The sequence below is a fragment of the Mauremys mutica genome, chromosome 11 (assembly GCF_020497125.1).
Source record: "Mauremys mutica isolate MM-2020 ecotype Southern chromosome 11, ASM2049712v1, whole genome shotgun sequence".
NCBI lineage: Eukaryota > Metazoa > Chordata > Testudines > Geoemydidae > Mauremys > Mauremys mutica.
The window spans coordinates 81,339,001-81,357,457 of NC_059082.1; the positions used below are offsets into that span (position 1 = coordinate 81,339,001).

General features: G+C 43.2%; 1 protein-coding gene across 3 annotated transcripts in view; it reads left to right on the top strand.

Annotated features, from left to right (window-relative positions):
- Window positions 1-18,457, top strand: part of LMF1 (lipase maturation factor 1) — a 328,947-nt gene that overhangs the window by 124,327 nt on the left and 186,163 nt on the right. For all 3 annotated transcript variants that reach the window (XM_044980874.1, XM_044980876.1, XM_044980875.1), the window contains one exon: window positions 17,376-17,441. In XM_044980874.1, coding sequence (XP_044836809.1) covers window positions 17,376-17,441 — 66 coding nt within the window. The remainder of the gene's footprint in view (window positions 1-17,375; window positions 17,442-18,457) is intronic.

Below are 18,457 nucleotides of genomic sequence, written 5' to 3' on the forward strand. Positions count from 1 at the left end.
GGGTGTAACATTGTGGGGGGAATAGTATAGGTTAGCAGCTAATCCACGGGTTGGTGAATGGTTGAATTTCAGACGCGTGAGACTTGATTGCGTGTGTTGAGCGTGTTAACATCCCTGGAACAATTTTAAATCTGGAACCGTTGCCCGTCTTTGAAGTTTTCTCTCTTTTCCTTCTCCCTCCCCCTTCACTCCTCATATTGTTTAGACACATTTTAAAAAAAAGTCTTTGGATTGACTCTAAATTTATAATCATCCTGCCATGCCCCCCCCCCACCCTTTCCAAAGCAGATATCAATAGAATTTCACAGACATAGCTTTGAGTCACCAAGTTTTCTTTCAGCTTGCCATGCCATTGGCCTGTCTGTACCATTTTTTCAGAATTAATTTTGGGCTGAAAAAGTCTCAAAGACGGCTTTGTTCCTCTTTGACACTCACCCTGGAAAAAAAAAATCCGTGGAAAATCTGACATCTGCATTGTAGAGAAAAATCAATAGATGGGGAGGAATATAATTATCCCTCACTCCTGAAAGAATTTTTTAGTTTTTTTTTTTTTTTAGCGTGACTCATATCAGCCTAGAATTTGAATGACATTTTAATTATTTAGGCTTTTTCATTTTGAATCACCAAAATGTATCAGTCTGGAAGGGGTACAGTCGGATGGAGTAATCTGTGCAAGATAAGAGAAGGATTTCACGTGTCAAAGTTCAACCTCTTTTTTTTAGTTAAATCAGAGTAGTACTTTTATATGAGTCAAACGCATACAAAACAAGTGGCTGCGTACACATTCCCATTGCAATCACTCAGATGGCTCTAACAGTAACAGATGATTAATCATCTAATGGATGATGAATCATTTTGCCTGGCATCAAGTAAATAAACAATCAATTTATCTTCTTTTGAGACATTTTCCACCTTACACAAAGCATAGAAATGTAAAGGATTTGTATAAATCAATGACTCTTTAGCAGCTCTTGCACTAATAATTGTTTTTGGACGCGCTCCTTTATGGAGATAGGAAGAGGTACAAATGCAAAGGTGTTTGCTTAGTTTGTGCTGTGACTGTTAGAACAGTGTCAGTGTGGTAGGGGAAAATAAATGTTTGCAACATGCTTAGCACAATAGGGCCCTGATCACAGCTGTGGGTCTGTAAGTGCTGCTGCAATGCAAATAATTAGTTGTCGTAGTTGTGTGGTTGTATATTTTAGCCAGTGAAAGCTCTTTATTTCTGAATACAACTATGTGTGTGTTGCGTTGGGGTCTTATGGTGAAGTTCCATTTCCCACAGAAATGATTTACCCTAAGTCGAGGTTGCAGTCTGCACCTGGAACAGTTGGTATCTTCCCTGGTACTTCTCTGATAATAGTTTCATTATACTGGAGCGTGTCACCTCAAGGAAACCTCAGAAGGGGCTGTGAATAGCAGGAACCTCGTAGAGAGACAAGGTGATATGGACCAACTTCTCTTGGCGAAAGAGACAAGCTTTTGAGCTTCAGAAGGAATGTTCTGTGTAGCTCGAAAGCTTGTCTTTGTCACCAGCGGGAGTTGGTCCAATAAAAGAGATTACCTCGCCCACCCGGTCACTCTCATATCCTGGGTCCAACACAGCTACAACACTGCAAGATGATTGGTAGATGCTGAAATGTAGCATTTAGGATTCTGCCAGTGGAAAATGTTTAAAAGCAAACAAGATGAGCCATAGCTTTGATACAGATGCTGTTGCTCTGGTAGAAGAAGTTTGGAGGGAAAAAAAGTTGGTATTGATTTATGTAGTTCTGACATCATCCCAGCTGCCACGGTTTCTGGGTGTAAAGTGTTTTATCTACTGATGAAAAGCACAGTATAAGAGCCAGGTGGATGATGCTATTACAAACCTTTTGGTCCTGCTAGTCAAAAACCAGTTAGATAAACTCAAAGGTCAAGTCAGTCTCCCCAGAGTCTCCCATTTTCTTGTAATGACCCTCCTGTGTTTTCTGAGAGGGGTCTTATCTTGAGTTACTGTTTCACCTTCCGGCTGGTTTCCCAGCAGCAGTGTTGATTTAACCCAATGTAGACATGCAGTAAACATCCCAATAACTGAGGCAGCACATCATATTAATAAATTATTACAGAGCTGCTCCATGTTCATCAGACCAACCATTTACTGTTCTCTGCATTGTGTTGTATCATGCTGGGATGCGTTTTGTCCTGATACCCGATTCTAACACAATAAACCTTAAGGCCATATATTAATGTTAGTTGTAACAGAAGAAGTTATCACTGGAAAGTTTCAGTTAACTACTTTGAGGCCGTGGATAAAATAGATTTGCTAAGAGTTATGGTGTCCAGACAACTAATCTTTCATACTTGACCCATTGCGTATGTTGTTGCATAGCCAGGAGAAAACACAGCATGTCCAGCCTTCAGCCTCCCCACACAATGCCATTCTGCATGCAAAACCAAACTGGATTGTATTTTCACTTGTGTGAGGATAGATGTGTAAATTCCAGCAAGCAAGGATAGTTCATGACTGGGAGGCAGAGCTGGGGTCAAAAACTGCATCACCCCGATCTTGTCTCTGTGCTTTCACATCTGTAAAATGGGGGTATTACTGTTTCCTTTCATTAACAAAACACCGGGTATAGTCACTAGAAGAATGGAAATTATTATTATTTAGATGTAATGATAGCCACACTATGCCAGTGCTAGCTGTTACGCTGCTGCTGCCTGCGAACTAATTTGCCCATGAATGCAGTACCAGCAACATCTAGCTTCTGCCCCACCCAGCCACAGAGTTTATTGTAAGGAGAGGTTTACTAAGCAGCAGCCCTGGAGTACTGGGGCTGTTTGAGTGTCTTGATCAGTGTGTGCTGGGGGACAGCAGCCCGGGGGGGGGGGGGGGAAGAGAGAGAGAGAGATTGTTTTTGTTTGTTTTGGGGGGTGGATTGCTGGGTTGCGGGTTCAATTCCTATCTTAAGAAGATTTAAAAAAAAACATTGTTCACATGATCCCAGAACTGGAAAAAATGTTTAATGATTGTATTGGTAAACCACCACCCCTCCTTCAGTAAAGGAGGACATTTGATCGACAGTGCATGGAGCAGAGGTGAGATGGGCAATGCATTACTTGAAGGGGAATCTGTTAAATCTCTCTCTCCCTCCCTCCCCAAAAGGGGAAGAGTAGGTTGTATAAGAGGAACAGAGAACTAGAAGATGAGTTGCCATAAGAGGGCATGAGAGAGAATCCCAATTCAATATCACAATATGGCTCAGGCAAAATGGATTGAAGAGAACATAAGAACGGCCATACTGGGTCAGACCAAAGGTCCATCTCGTCCAGTATCCTGTCTTCCCACAGTGGCCAGTGCCAGGTGCCCCAGAGGGAATGAACAGAACAGGGAATCATCAACTGTAATTATACCCTGTCGCCCATTCCCAGCTTCTGGCAAACAGAGGCCAGGGACACCATCCCTGCCAATCCTGGCTAATAGCCATTGATGGACCTATCCTCTAGGAACTTATCTAGTTCTTTTTTGAACCCTGTTATAGTCTTGGCCTTTACAACATACTCTGGCGAAGAGTTCCACAGGTTGACTGTGCATTGTGTGAAGAAATACTTCCTTGTTTGTTTTAAGAGGCAGTGGAGAAGAAAATCCAATAAAATATATAGGACTAGATTCTAACCTGACACACATGGCTTCTCAATGGCAGTTTCACCTGCTTAAATCAGGGCAGAGTTGGGCCCTCTAGGGTGAAGAAGTGATCCTGCTTATCAGAAGATGAAGAAACAGAGTAACAGCATGACTGGATAGCAGTGTTTTCATTGGGGATATTGAGCACAGAGAGGTGGGGAGTGCTACGGCTTGAAAGACCAAAACAGGGTCACCAATGCGTTACCGCCATGCAGTGCGAGTTTTGGAGCTACGTTAATGCCAAACAGAGGCCTCATCTTTAAGATAAAGTGACTTCGCTTGAAGTTCCACCACTCACACCAGCGTTAACGTTTCGTGTGGCACTGTACACTGTAGCCTTCGATTTGGAATTTGTGCCATGATTTAATCAAACTCATGAAATGTAGACATTGAAAGCTGTTGGTAAATGTCCTATTTATGGCTTCGTTTCCACTGAAATCTCCTTTGTTGGATCCTCTTACAGTGAGGGGGAAGAGAGGTTATTTAATCAAGCAAAACTGGAATTGATTCATTTGGAGATAGCTGCAGTTTTTTCCCTTGGCAAACTTTTGCAAACAAATTTGACAATCTGTTTGCATTTGAGGTGGTTTATTATTTATAAATAGCAAGTCTTCAGTTGAGTTAGTTGCTGTTACCCAACTGTTAGTTGTGGGGAGACAAATTAGTGATGCTTAACGACTGGTCAGTGACTCACACACTAACCACAATGTGTGTACTGTGGCAGGCAAGTGAGCAGATGAGTTAAACTTTGGTGGGTTTTCCTCCACATTACTTAAATTTCCAGTATAATACAAGTGGCTAAAATAATGTTTACTGCTCAAGTGATGTTACCATGCTTTTCTGTCCTTAAAAGTAGTTATAGGCCTGAACCAAAACCCCAAGATGCAAGCCGCCCCAAAAGTTGGAGGTGCATTGGAGTCCAGATCTGAGATGCACAGACCTTGATTCAGATCTGTCAAATTAGTTTCAGCCAAGTTACCCCTATTTAACGTTGGGGTACGTGAGATCAAAATCAGGTTGTATCTGTTATACTATCTCTATGCTAATATACTAAGTGCCCTCTCTCTTTTCCTTTGTATTGCACCTAAAACTCACCTGTTCAGTGGACCCGTTTTTTCCTAAGCTGTTGGCCTGAACTATGTTTGCCTTGTCTTACTCATTTCGTTGTCTTCACTAGAGTTGCATGGATGTAAGCAAGTGCAAAACTTGGCCCTGCACCAGGAATTTAGCTAGAAATTTTGTTGATGATGCATGAGCCCGAAAGGAATCTAGCTCCCTTCCCACCGCTGTGTTGGCTCTGCAGCAAAAACTAGCGAGAACTTATTTTTTGTCACTAAACTTTGTAGCTGTGTCCCAGAATGCACCTCAAAAGCTGAAGTGTTGAGTTGGAGAATGCCATTTTTACATGATCATACATAACGGTACTTTTAAAAACTAGGCTTGCAGAACAGTGTATGGGGAGGATAGTGAATCTAGTTATTAAAAACATGCATTTTACCAAATGCTGTAAAAAGGCAATCCTGGATGACATTTTTCTTCCCTTGTGAAAAATGCTGGTGAATTTAATGCTGCTTAATTTTAAAGGGCTGAGAGCCCCGAAGGTTGCAGCTTTCAAAGTGTAAGCAGGTGCTACTATTCCATCCTCCCTTGTGCTCCTCAGTGTGCCCTAAAGGGACCAAACTTAGTAGGGGAGAAGGTATTGAGAACATATTTCATTCTCAATACTAATTCAATCCAGGGTTAACATTTTATAGTCCTCATGCAGACGGCAGCGTCATGAGATTTCTGAGTGCGCGGAATGGCCTACAGACGAAGTCAGCTGTAAATTAATATGACAGAAAGCTTGCCTTTTCCAGGGCAGGCTTTCTTATTATTCCAAAGGGCTTATTTTACATTCTGGCTGCCATGAACTCAGCTGAAATGATCAACCCCTGTTTCTTTGTAGCCACCATCTGATCAGTATGAATTTAATAATTCTGGCTGGAGCTGGATTCAAAGCAAGGCCATGGAGGTGAAAGGCCAATTGCTAGTTCACTTAGCCACCTGTTTCCTTCCCTTTAGCTTGTATTTAATTTGTATTGCTGAATACCTTTCCCTTCTGATAGTCAAAGCTTTGAAAGTCCCTCCCCCCTTGCAAATAGAGCCAATTGCTTTATTTGCCTTGTTCACTTTGCGAGGACTTGATGGGGTGGGTGTGTGTGTGTGTGAGAGAGAGAGAGAGGGAGCTTTCAGTATTGTCATTGGAGAAGGAATGTTGGCTCCAAAGGCCAAATTGGTCCCTTTTCCACTTAGTTTTGTATAATGATTAAAGCTGGTTGAAAAAATAGCGGGGGAAATTATTTCTTCCTAAAATCTACCCCCCCCTTTTTCTCTAGATTTGGAAATTCAGCGTTTTAACCATCTCCATTGGTGGTCTGTTTTCACTTGGGGAGATGTTTACTAAATTTGTCAATTTAAAAAAAAATCTTAAAGAACTTGAAATATATTTTGGAATGCCATGGAAATTAAAAACAAAATGCTACACTAAGCTTTCTGTGCTGCATTTCTTTCTGTGGTTATTCGGATTGTTTTGGTCCCCAAAAAGGTGTTTCAGAACTGTACGTTGTGTGCTTATTCATTGGGGCGCCGGTGGACATTTTCTTATAGACTTCTAAGTTTGAATCATGTTTACATTTCTCAGTGAGAGCACAGGACACCGCTCTTGGGATCCTCAGAACAATAATGGTTTGAACTAAGGTGGAAAGAGTTTGGTAAAATATGGCTGTATTGATTCGATGAAGGACCCATCTTTGGGCAGAGACCATCTTTTTGTTCTGTTTTGTATCTGTTTGTATTGCTATATGGAACAATGGGGTCTTGTTCCACAAATGAGGCCTAGGTACGACCGCCATAGAAATAACATGACATTATTTTATTATTATTGGTCAGGTGCTATTTCAAAGTGGCTTGAAAATTTGGGTTTTCTTCCTTATCCTTATATGGATTTGGTGATTTAATAACATATAATAAATAGCAATATTCCCATCCCCAGCGCGCACACATCCTAAACTCTCAAATTTCAATAAAAAATCCATGGAGACTGTGTTGGACAGAGTGTTGAAGATTGGGTGACAGAGCCTTTCAAAATACCTAGGGAGCATGTGGAACCTTCAGCCCTGGAAATTTTTAAGAACAGGTTACACAAGTAGGTGTTAGAGATGGTCAAAATAATACTTTGTTCTGCCTATCGAGGTCCCTTCCAGTCCTACATCTTGATGATTCTGCATGCTGGTGTTGTATTATTGTATTCAGAACATCAACAATATTTCAAAAGGGTCATAAAAACTGGGATGGTTTAATATTGTTACCCGTGCTGCAGTCTGCAAAGTGAAATGTGTCCGGTAAACATTTGCTTGTCATTTTATCCCTTAGCAACTGGAACCTGTTCTTCAATAAACAAAAGCTGATAAGGAACTGTAACGTGTTAGTCTGTTCATGTATCAGATGTAAACAGTAGATACACTTGGAAGTGCTTCTCTGCTTGTTAAATGTCAGAGTGGTGAGGATATTGCACTGTTGGAGAATATTTACTAGCTCTGGGATAACCAATCAATCGATCTGTCCTGTTTCTAAAAGTGTATGTCACCTTGAACTATTTAAGCAACGTTTGGAAAAAAAAGCTGTGAGGGGGGAAGCGGGGGCAGAATATTGCCAAACACAGGTGTTCAAAAACCATGAGATTGGTTTAAAAACCATGAGGGGGTTTTTTATTATTATTTTAGGGTATTTTTTTTTGTAATTTGCCTTCTGGTTTCTGCGCCTTTAGGATTCACTTGCTTCACATATTTTTTTTTTCTGCAGCCACGAGTGCTAGACGTTAAGCACTTGTGTGTTTTGCTGAATCTGGGCCTAAGATGGGTGATTTTCTTTTTCTCTCTTTGTTTAATTAAAACAAACAAAGCTACCAGGAAAAACTCTAGCCAGAGAAAGCCTTTAAAACATTAATATCGTTGATCTAATTGACATGTACATGAATAAAGAAACTATGTCATGGTTAAAAACGCAAGCTACATTCTGACTTTAATTCTGAATTTCAGCCTTCACTCTGTAGTTCGTAACTTTTCATGCTTTTGAGCCACATTTTCATAGGTGCTATTAAAAATGTGCCAGCAAAAGTGTTGACATATTTTAATGTTGTTTCCCTCCAAAATGGTGTTCTAGATCGTTTTTTCTCTTTTTATTTTAACTTTCTATTGTAGCCAGTGTTTGTCTCCTTTGAGTGCTGCCTGGTTTTCACTCCACATATACGTCCCTCACTAGGAGATGTCTTTGGCCCCGGCTAGGTGAGAGAAGAGTAATTTCCATTCTGGGGAGGGGGGAGAGGAGGCTAATGATCCTCTCCCGTGGATTCCTTTTTGTTCCGGTTGTTTGCGTCTTCTCCCCACTTCCAAGAAGAGCATGATCAGGTTATGTCAGTGGCACCCCCAGCCGTTGCATGTTTGGGATCTGGGGACGGGAATTTGTTCCCATGCTTTGATCTGCATTATGGCGGCATAATGCACTGCAGCTGTGGCATATAGGCCAGTTCAGTATAAACAGAGAAGGCTTGAAAATGGATTGGGAATTGGTAGCAGATTTGAAAGAAATCCAACAACCACGAAACTCCAGCAGATGTAGAGATTGACATTTCCTCCCTCCCCCCAGTTAAAATGGTCAATTAGACTCTCATCCTCTTCTTAAACTAGTTTTTTTTCTGATGTCCCCTCCCTCCCATTTAAATCACTAGTCAGTGTTGCAGAGATTCATTTGGGTGCTAATGTAAAGGGTATAAACCCACCCATAAGCCGACATTTCAGCCGCCAGTGTTTGAGATTCACAGCTTCCACTCGAGGTTGCTTTCCCATTAGTCAAGTGCTACTAATTAAGGACATGCTTTGCCAAGCTTTCCTATCTGGCCATTTCTGCCTGCCCTCTTGGTTCTGTAAGTTCAGATGTTTTTGCTGCGGCCAGGGTTGAGTAGTAGGCGCATGTGACTGCAGAGGAATGTTCTAGGCCAGGAAACCAAATCAAAGTAAAAGGCTACACACCTGGGCTAAGATTTTGTACTGCGCCGCCTGGTCGCCTGGCACAAAAAAAGGCGCAGCCCAGGAGGAGGGGGAACAAAGATAATCTTTTTCACCTATCCGACTCTGGGTTGTTGCAGCTTTCTGGCTGCTTTGCAGCATGCGGCAGCTGAGAATTCCCATAGCTGCATGTGCAGCTCACGAGCATGGGGACTCACTTCACCAGATCTTGCAAGCGAGCCTGCATCGGGCAGCCTATAGCTGTCCCATCCAGTGCCTGCCCTGGGGGAGTTGTCCTCCAGCAGGTAAGGAGATTTTATAGCCTCTGCCTGGAACCACAGCTGCATGCAGAGGTTGTCGTGGGAGTCAAAATCTGCCCTATGATTTTTAAACACAGTGCAAATTGTAGACCTCTTGTCATGGTGCAAATAAAACATGGTGTGAATCTGAATGGTCTTGGTTGAATATTATTAGCCGATAAATGACAAGTAGAGAATCGGAGAGGAAAAAGAAGATAAGAGCCTCATACAATCGGTCACTGCACGTCGCTGCATTTCCATGCTTGTAGTTTGAAGGGAAGGTTATGAAAGTTCATGGGTAGTAATACGGTGCCATGTTTCCATTCAGCACTGTCTGTGACATTTGGTGCAACGTTGACGACAGGTCGTATAGTGGCATTCCCATGCACCATTACAGTGTGGCAGGGCCAAGTGTGCCCTGCCTGTTGTTTCACACAGCACAGATTGAACATTGGCAGGTGAGCTCCATTAGTGCAATTGTTTAATGAAACAGCTCTTGCGCTCCAGTACAGGTGAGATATTAACCTGTGTAGAGAATGTTGGTGCCTCACTATGCCGGTTAATTAAATGGAATAACTATTATGAAACACCAGCCAAGCTCACTGTAGCAGTAAAGAGTAACTATTATTAATGAGAATGTATGTAATGCCATGGCAATTTCCACTGTGAGAAAGAAACAGGTTCCTTGCACCCAAAGATATGACACCCGAAGACCCAGATTTCTGTTGCATGGAGACCTGCATGGCCCAGAGATTGACACTGGAGTATCAGGGGATGGGTTATGCCTAAATCGGATGATTTAGTTGGGGATTGGTCCTGCTTTGAGCAGGGACTAGATGGGACTAGATGACCTCCGGAGGTCCCTTCCAACCCTGAGATTCTATGATTCCTTTGATTCTTAGGGTCAAGCTGGACTGGACTGGGTGCAGGATAGGGTGGTCCCTGTCCCAACCCCCTTCCTACCTAAAAAGAAAGTTAAGATTAACTTGAGTTGGTGTCACGTGGGCGTGTCAACTAACATTAGCTGGTTCATGGGCAGTCTGATTTGCACATTTAGTTCATCTAGCTGAGCTATTTGAATTTGAAGGCATAAAACCACCCCACACCCATAGTAAAGAGTTCCTTTGTTTTGCTTTTTTGCATACAGATACTGACCCAAGGTAGCAACATGAGAAACAGGACAGTCATGTTCTGCGGATAGTCACCTGGAATGGATTCAAAGCGGTGCATGCAAATGCACTAACAGCATTTCACATTTCTGTTGGGTGGCCTCCTACACGTGGAGGCAAGCGATTAGCATTAAGACCTCTTTTCTTTTTATGGGCTTTCCTTTGTTTTTGTAGAAGGCCAGACAGCTTCTACTGCCTCTATACAAAGACATTATTACATGAGCCATGCAAAACTTCCATTAGAGAAGCTGCACAAAATTCACCTGGTCCCTGCTTTGGTTACAGACTTGCAACTCAGCCTAAATTTGTTGCATGGGTCATAGGAACAGAGGAATTGCCACAGTGGATCAGACCAGAGGTCCATCTATTCCAGTGTCCTCTCTCCAACAGTGGCCAGTGCCAGATGTTTCAGTGAAAGGTGCCAGAACCCCACAAGTGCAGATTTGGGATAATCTCCCCCCCATGTGAAGTTGTTCTGACCTCTAATGGTTAGAGATCACCTTAAGTTCTGAAGCATGTACTGGATACTTATATGGACAACAAGAACATTCAATCTATTTTGGAATCCTTCAAATACTTTGGCATCAATGACCTACTGTGGCAATGAGCTCCACAGTCTAATTACATATTTATATGTAAAAGTATTTCCTTTTATTGGCTTTGAATTTTGCCATCTTTTCATTTTTGTGAATGTGCCCTGGTTCTTTTGTTAGAAAGGTTTACAGACCTTCCAGGTGTAGGTGGCCTGAGTCAGAACTTCAGATCCAAATGCTTCTCTGCTCCAGGTCAGAATACTGCGACTCTCTAGGATGCACCAAACCTAAATCCCAGATTCAAAGATCCCTCCATGGGATCAGAGGCTTGCAACTTTGACCTGTTTCTATTCTTCAGACGGCCTGGAGAGAACATGGGTCGGATTTTAGCAAAAGCGAGGGACGCTTGGAAGTTATGTACCCAAAAAGTATTTATTTCATTCTCTTATATGATCCATTTATCCCCAGGGTTCCCGTGAGTTCACAGTGTGACAAACAAAAAAGCAGAAAAGTTCAAGCTAGAAAAACATTCCAGCCCATAACCTCAAGTTAGATAAAGCAGTTAGATTCCACACACAATGTGACTGACTGAGGCAGCGTGATGCATTGGACAGGATCAGGAGACCTGGGTTCTCTTCCCAGTTCTGCCCCTGACCCGCTGTATGAGCTTGGGCACATCTCTTGCCCTCTCTGTGACTTTTCTCCCACCCGGCCTTTGTCGGGCCTGGTCTACACTTGCGGCAGCATGTAGGGTTCACAGTGGAGAGCTGCCAGGTCCTTTCCCTGCCTTCCCTCACTGCATTGAGGAAAGGCTCTGAAGGTTTCTTTTGCCACCTCCCCACTGCTGGAGCCTTTCCCTGGCGCGGGGAAAAGCTCCGGCAGCAGGACATGCTGCTGCTAACAATAGCAGTGTAGGCAGGCGATGCACGGCTTAGATGCATGGAGAGCCATGTAGGTTCTGGTGGGTCTTTACTCACCTAACCAGTGCCTTATTGTCTATGCTGCTATTTATACCTGTGCTAGCTGGGCATGCAGTGTAGTTACTCTACACCTGTGGCTCTCAACCTTTCCAGACCACTGTACCCCGTCCAGGAATCTGATTTGTCTTGCGTACCCCCAAGTTTCACTTCACTTTAAAATTACTTGCTTCCAAAATCCGACATGAAAATATAGACGTGTCCCAGCCCACTATCACTGAAGAGTTGCTGACTTTCCCATTTTTACCATATCATTATAAAATAAATCAATTGGAATATAAATATTGCACTTACATTTCAGTGTATGGTCTATAGGGCAGTATAAACAAGTCCTCGTCTGTATGAAATTTTAGTTTGCCCTGACTTTGCTAGAGCTTTTTCTGTAGCTTGTTGTAAAACTAGGCAAATATCTAGAGGAGTTGATGTATCCCCCTGGCAGACCTCTGTGTACCCCAGGTTGAGAACCACTGCTCTGCACACTGCCGAAAGTGTATGTAGAGAGCCGTAGACTGTAAGCTCTTTGGGGCAGGTGTCTGTATACCACTCATTCCCTATTTGGTGATATTTCTTGAATGGAGAAATTAATTTGGGGAATGATTAGGATGCTTTACATAGAGATGATTTTTTGACTCCCATTACAGTCAATAGAAAAGTCAATAGGATTAACTGATGTGGATATGGAATTGGTCCCTTAAAAACTATCCATGTACTGAAAACAAGTAACTTTCCCTAATAAAGATCATTGGGATTTTTATATATCTGAAAAAGAGATTGAATGTTGGCTGCTTTAAATGATCTCTTTTTTTCCTCTCTGTCTTCGTGCTTTATATTAATGTTTTATTCAACTATATTTTGTTCAATGATTTATTGCAGGAGAGATTTTAACGTGCTTGTGTTCTTGTAATGTACATTGTCTTTGCTGGATAGTAGAGCTTGATAACAGCCTGGACAAGGTAGGAGAGAAGGTCATCAAGATAGACTTTTTTTTTTTAATATTATAGCATTCTTGGGCAGAGTCCTTTTAACGTCCTCTCTCCTCCACTGACAGGGCTGTCAGCCTGTGGGACATCCTGTGAGATCGTATCAACATATCCTGTAATTTTAGTCAAGATTCCAGAGCAGAGCTGCATACGATATTTAAGGAGATGAAGCCCTGTTCGTTGACAGAGAATGTGTTGGGTTTTTTTTTTTTTGCACAGTGTCTTCTAGAAAAATAATGGAGAGGAAAGTCACAAACTGTCCTAATTTATAACCTACTTGGGCGTAAAATCACAAAGCAACAAACCTAGCAATGACCTTCACCAAACCAGCACCAGCTGTTCTTTCCCACCCTGTCTCGGTGATGTAACTTTGTGGTTTTCATGGTTTATCTTCCTCTTTTGTCTGGTTTGTGTGAGTGTGTGTGATGATCTTGAGCTGTAATGGCTGTGGCTAGGATGTTTCTGGGATTCCCATCTCAGGCTGAGGGCACGAACACCTCTCCCTTTCTCCCTAGCGGAGAATAAAACGAAAAGCCGCATTTGTTAATATTTATTATTATTATTATTCTGAACTTCAGGCAGCTCATGAAAGGGAGTCTTTAACTCCCTGCGCTTTGCAGTCTGTTGGAATGTAATATTCGTCCTGCACCTGCTAAGCTTTGTAAATGCAGTATCTTTGGCTACCAGTGAAAATGAAAACCAGTAAAAAATACTAATGCAATGGGCCACATTGTCATCTGGAGTAAGCCTGTGTCACTTCATCAGCTTCAGCCACCGATTTATGCTGGTTGAGAAGCTGGCCATTATAACTGGAGCCTTAATTCCTTGAAATATTTAAAATACATAGGACTTAATTTCCTTCCAGATTCCCAATCTTTTTCTTAAAACATGAAAAAACCCTACTGTAGTGGTTTTCTCCTTCCCTTCTGATCTCATCACAGCGCGCATGATTCTCCAGCACCTGGCACCTTGTGTTGTCACTTAACCTGTGCCGAGTGAGTGTGAACACTTAGCTGTTCTGATGTGATGGGACCTTACACCCTTCGTGCATGGATAGAAATGACTGGAGAGCGCATCTCTTGCCATGGGTGAAGGAAAATGACAAACTAGCAGAATGATTCTAGTTTTTCCAGCGGAACGTTTCCCTGTCTAGAAACATACATGAAGACAAATTTTGCATGTGTGTTTAGTGTTTTACTCCACTCTTAGTGAAGAGAATGGCCTGTATGGGCGGATGAGCCTCAAATTAAATTTTAAACTTTAAAGAGAAGAGTTTGAAAGTAACTCTGCTCCATTAAGACTTACATTTCAGACCCATAACCGGGCACCGAAATAGAAAGATCATTATGATGGCCTGGTCTGTTGAAGAATAAGCAGGGAGAAGAGTGGTAGTGAAATAGGTCAAAAATCTGAATGTATCATTATTTTTCTGATAGATGAATGTTTTTAACTAATGTTCTCTTCATTTTCTCTTTATTGTGTGTTTTTTGTAGCTGATGACCTAATGGCTTTTTCCTGACCTGAAGAATACCGCGCCAGCTTCTTTAAAAGTGATTTTATTTGTGCAGATCTTTGATATTTTCAGGGGAGTTACTGGACAAACAATCTCCATGACTGTAAAACAGCTAATATTTTTTTAAATGCTGTCCTAGCCATGACAGCGGGGCTATTCCAAAGTTGACACTCAGTACATTTATAAGCATTTATGAGGTTGGTGAGGGGAAGGATCCAGGAAGGCTCTGCCTGTTTTGCTATCCCTTAAATTAAGATTGAACGGTCCTGTGGTTCTCAAACTTTTTGTGTTGGCAACCCCTTTCACACAGCAAGCCTCTGAATGAGACCCCCCCCCTTATAAATTACAAATGGGGGGGTTAATTTTAATTTAACGGGGGCTCGGGGCTGACAGCCCCTGTGCATAGCAGGCTCGTGTCCCCCAAGTAACGCACTTGCGACCCCCTGAAGGGTCATGACTCCCAGTTTTAGAATCCCTACCTGTAGCATGAATGTACTCCTATAGGTCATACTCTCAAACTGTGTCTTTCTAAATGGCCATCCAGGAATTGCAAACAATTCGGATAGGCCGTCATGCACTTTTAGTTCGTATTGGATGAAGATACTTAGGCAAAGGTTTCTGAAAGGCGCTAGTGATTTTGGGTGCCTCAGGTTTTTGGGTGCTCAACTCGAGAGGCCTTCAAGGAGCCTGACTTTTAGAAAGTGCTGAGCACCCACCCCCGGGGAATTCAGATCCCTTCGGGGTGTATGAAATTGGGCACCAAAAATCGCTGGACATTTGTGGAAAACTTTGGCCTCGATGTTTTGTATTGGAAAGGCAAAAACTTCAGCATGCCCTCAGCTCTGCCTTCCCTGAGCACAGGTTGATGGAGGAAATGAATGTGTTTTTCTACTAAAGAAAGAGGGAATTGTATAATTTAGGTAACCTAGGAAGGTAGGCAAATCTCCCCTAATTGTATACAGACCGTAGAGCTTGTCTCAACCTTTTGACTAGTGAAGCTTTCCTCAATTTGGGATATTGTGTGATCCTAATCAGAGACCTTTAACCATACATCAAAGCAGCCTCTCCTAATCTGCATACCTTCAGGCTGGCATGGCTTGATTGCATGGTTTCCTGCTAACAGACTCATCTCTGGCCAGGTGTCTTTCTGCTGTGGACGACTGATTCCTTTTTAGTCTTCATCTCTGAGGCAAAGAAATTTAATCCTAATATTACTGCCAGCCATGGAATGGACCCGCTGATTTGGAAATGTCACTCAGTTGTGGCCGTGAAATATCAGTGCACAGCAACCTCTGATACCTGCTTATTTCACTGCCAACCTCTAACCTAAGGTAGAGCAGACCTGTCATTAGTGTATCCATCTGCATTTAAGCCTGTCAGCTTCCTTCCTCTTCTCTTCTTTTGTTTCCCTAATTACTTTGATTGCATCAGCATATCCAGCCTGGGTCCTCGGTTTGGTTCCTTAGGCAGCATGAATTGTCTGCTCGGTCTGCTTTAATACGGATCTTATGGTAAGAGGCAGGGGGAGAGGGAGAGAGAGTTGCCTCTGGGTCTTGAACTCCAAAGTCAGAGGGCGTTCGGCTTTGGAGGTAGCTCTTCAGCTCCTTACAGAGAGAGGCCCTAACTGCTCCATGGATGCTCTGCTCTTCCTCCTGTCCTTCCCACCCGCTGCAGCTGGGCGTGTTGGGGGCAGAGGGCTGTGGCAGCCCGTCTTTGGAGCCATTCAGCAGCTCGTGCGTGGGACGCCCTCGCAGCTTATCCCAGGGTTTCTCTGGGGCTCATGCCAGCTGACTTGGGTTCATGGGGCTTGGGCTAAGAGGCTGTTTCCGGGCGGTGTAGACATTCATTCTTGGGCTGCAGCCTGAGTTCTGGGACCCTCCCATCTTGCAGGGCCAGCCGTGGGTTTTTAGACATACCCACAGAGATGCCCAGGCTGCTCCCTGGGCTCAGCACTGGGTCTCTTGGCCTCGGATCCTGTATTCTTAATAGTTGCCGCCATTACTCTTGTTGGTATTCGTATTGCAGTAATGTTGGGGCTCCAGTCGGGGATCTGAGGCCCATTGTGCTTGGCACACAATTAAACGGGGGACCCTGCCTTAAAGGGCTTACTGTCTGTCTAAGCAAGGCACCAGATAGATAATAGATCGGGGGAGGGATAGCTCAGTCAGTGGTTTGAGCATTGGCCTGCTACACCCAGGGTTGTGAGTTCAATCCTTGAGGGGGCCACTGAGGGATCTGGGGCAAAACCAGTACTTGGTCCTGCTAGTGAAGGCAGGGGGCTGGACTCAATGACCTTTCGGGATCCCTTCCAGTTCTATGAGATAGGTATCGCTCCATATATTTTTATAATAAATAATCGCATTTTGCAGCCTGGCTTTTCCAGTCTTGTATTCCATCCTCCTCAGCCTGGGTGCTGGAATTAAGCATGTGGGGGTGTGGCTGAACCCCATGGCGTGAAGTGGGGTTCACATACAGGGTTTACAGGTTGAGTCAATGGTTCTCAGCACCCCCACTATAAAAATTGTCGACCTCGGAGGCAAGTGCACACATTTCCCTTTGTAGCTGTTGATAAGAGAATGTTATCAGACATCAGATACACTTGGCAATGTACCCCCACCTTTTCCGAGATATAGGTGCTGTGAGCGTGAGACACCTGCATTGGCTGGCTTACCCTTTGTGTGTGGGTATTACCTTATCACCTCCAGTCCCTTCATGGACCTCTAAGGTGCTGCGCATCCTCGGCTCCACAGGAGGATCAAATGCAGGGAGAGTCCCTTAGTTTGATCTCAAATAATACGTGTTTCGGCATGCTTTTATCTATCCGTCCAGGCACATATCACCGTGATATCTTCTGCCACCTTATCTGTCACATTTTAAATGATGTGTCACATTCCAGTGAGACTTATACGTCAAATTATTTTAATTAAACAGAAAATGGAAAGTGTCTGTTGCCTAGAAACTATTTTTCTGAGTACTCTGGCATTTACCATATTCTCTAAAGTATAATAAATGAAAGCTTGGGCGCAGAAGAAGGGTGGCTTTTAAAAGAAGTTATTCATTGAAATCTGTGTTGTTTCGCACTGTTCATGTGTGGTTCTCTCCCTGTGGCTTGACTGTAGCATGACATATTGAGGTATTCTCTTGAAGTGTAAAGTAAAAGAAAAGAAACGTTTGTTTTTGTTTTTTTTCTAACAGGGGTTGATTAAAATCCGAGGTGATCGCTGCTGGAGAGAGTTGACCTGTATGGATTATCATTATGAGGTGAGCATTCTGAACACCGCTAGTTGCCTGTCTGCTTTACCTCGTTAGTAATCCTCCCTTTTTCCCGACATCTTTTCTCTCTTTCTCCAGCTGGGTTGCAGTTGTTCCCCCACTCCCACCCCAACCCAACCCAACCATTGTAATCTGAGGTGCTCCTGATAACTTCATCAATATCAATGAGCCATACAACTTTTTTCCATCCAGTAAACCCATGAGACCGCTTCCTCCTAGCCCTCTCTCACTAGTATGAGTCAGGACTAACATCACGGGACTCAGCCAACTTACTCCCTGTGTGAAAATGGTGCAAGAAGAGACGTTGGCCCTTTATAAATATATCAGAGGGATTAATATTAGGGAGGGAGAGGAATTATTTAAGCTTAGTACCAATGTGAACACAAGAACAAATGGGTATAAACTGGACACTAGGAAGTTTAGACTTGAAATTAGACGAAGGTTTCTAACCATTAGAGGAGTGAAGTTCTGGGACAGCCTTCCAAGGGGAGCAGTGGGGGCAAAAGACATATCTGCCTTTAAGACTAAGCTTGATAAGTTTATGGGAGGGATGGTATGATGGGATAGCCAATTTTGGCAATTAATTTTGGCAATTGATCTTTGATTATCAGCAGGTAAGTATGCCCAGTGGTCTGTGATGGGGTGGGATCTGAGTTACTACAGAGAATTCTTTCCTGGGTGCTGGCTGGTGAGTCTTGCCCACATGCTCAGGGTTTAACTGATTGCCATATTTGGGGTCGGGAAGGAATTTTCCTCCGGGGCAGATTGGCAGAGGCCCTGGAGGTTTTTCACCTTCCTCTGCAGTATGGGGCAGGGGTCACTTGCTGGAGGATTCTCTGCAGCTTGAGGTCTTCAAACCACAATTTGAAGACTTCAATAACTCAGACATAGGTTAGTGGTTTGTTATAGAAGTGGATGGGTAAGATTCTGTGGCCTGCTTTGTGCAGGAGGTCAGACTAGATGATCATAATGGTCCCTTCTGACCTTAAAGTCTATGAGTCTAT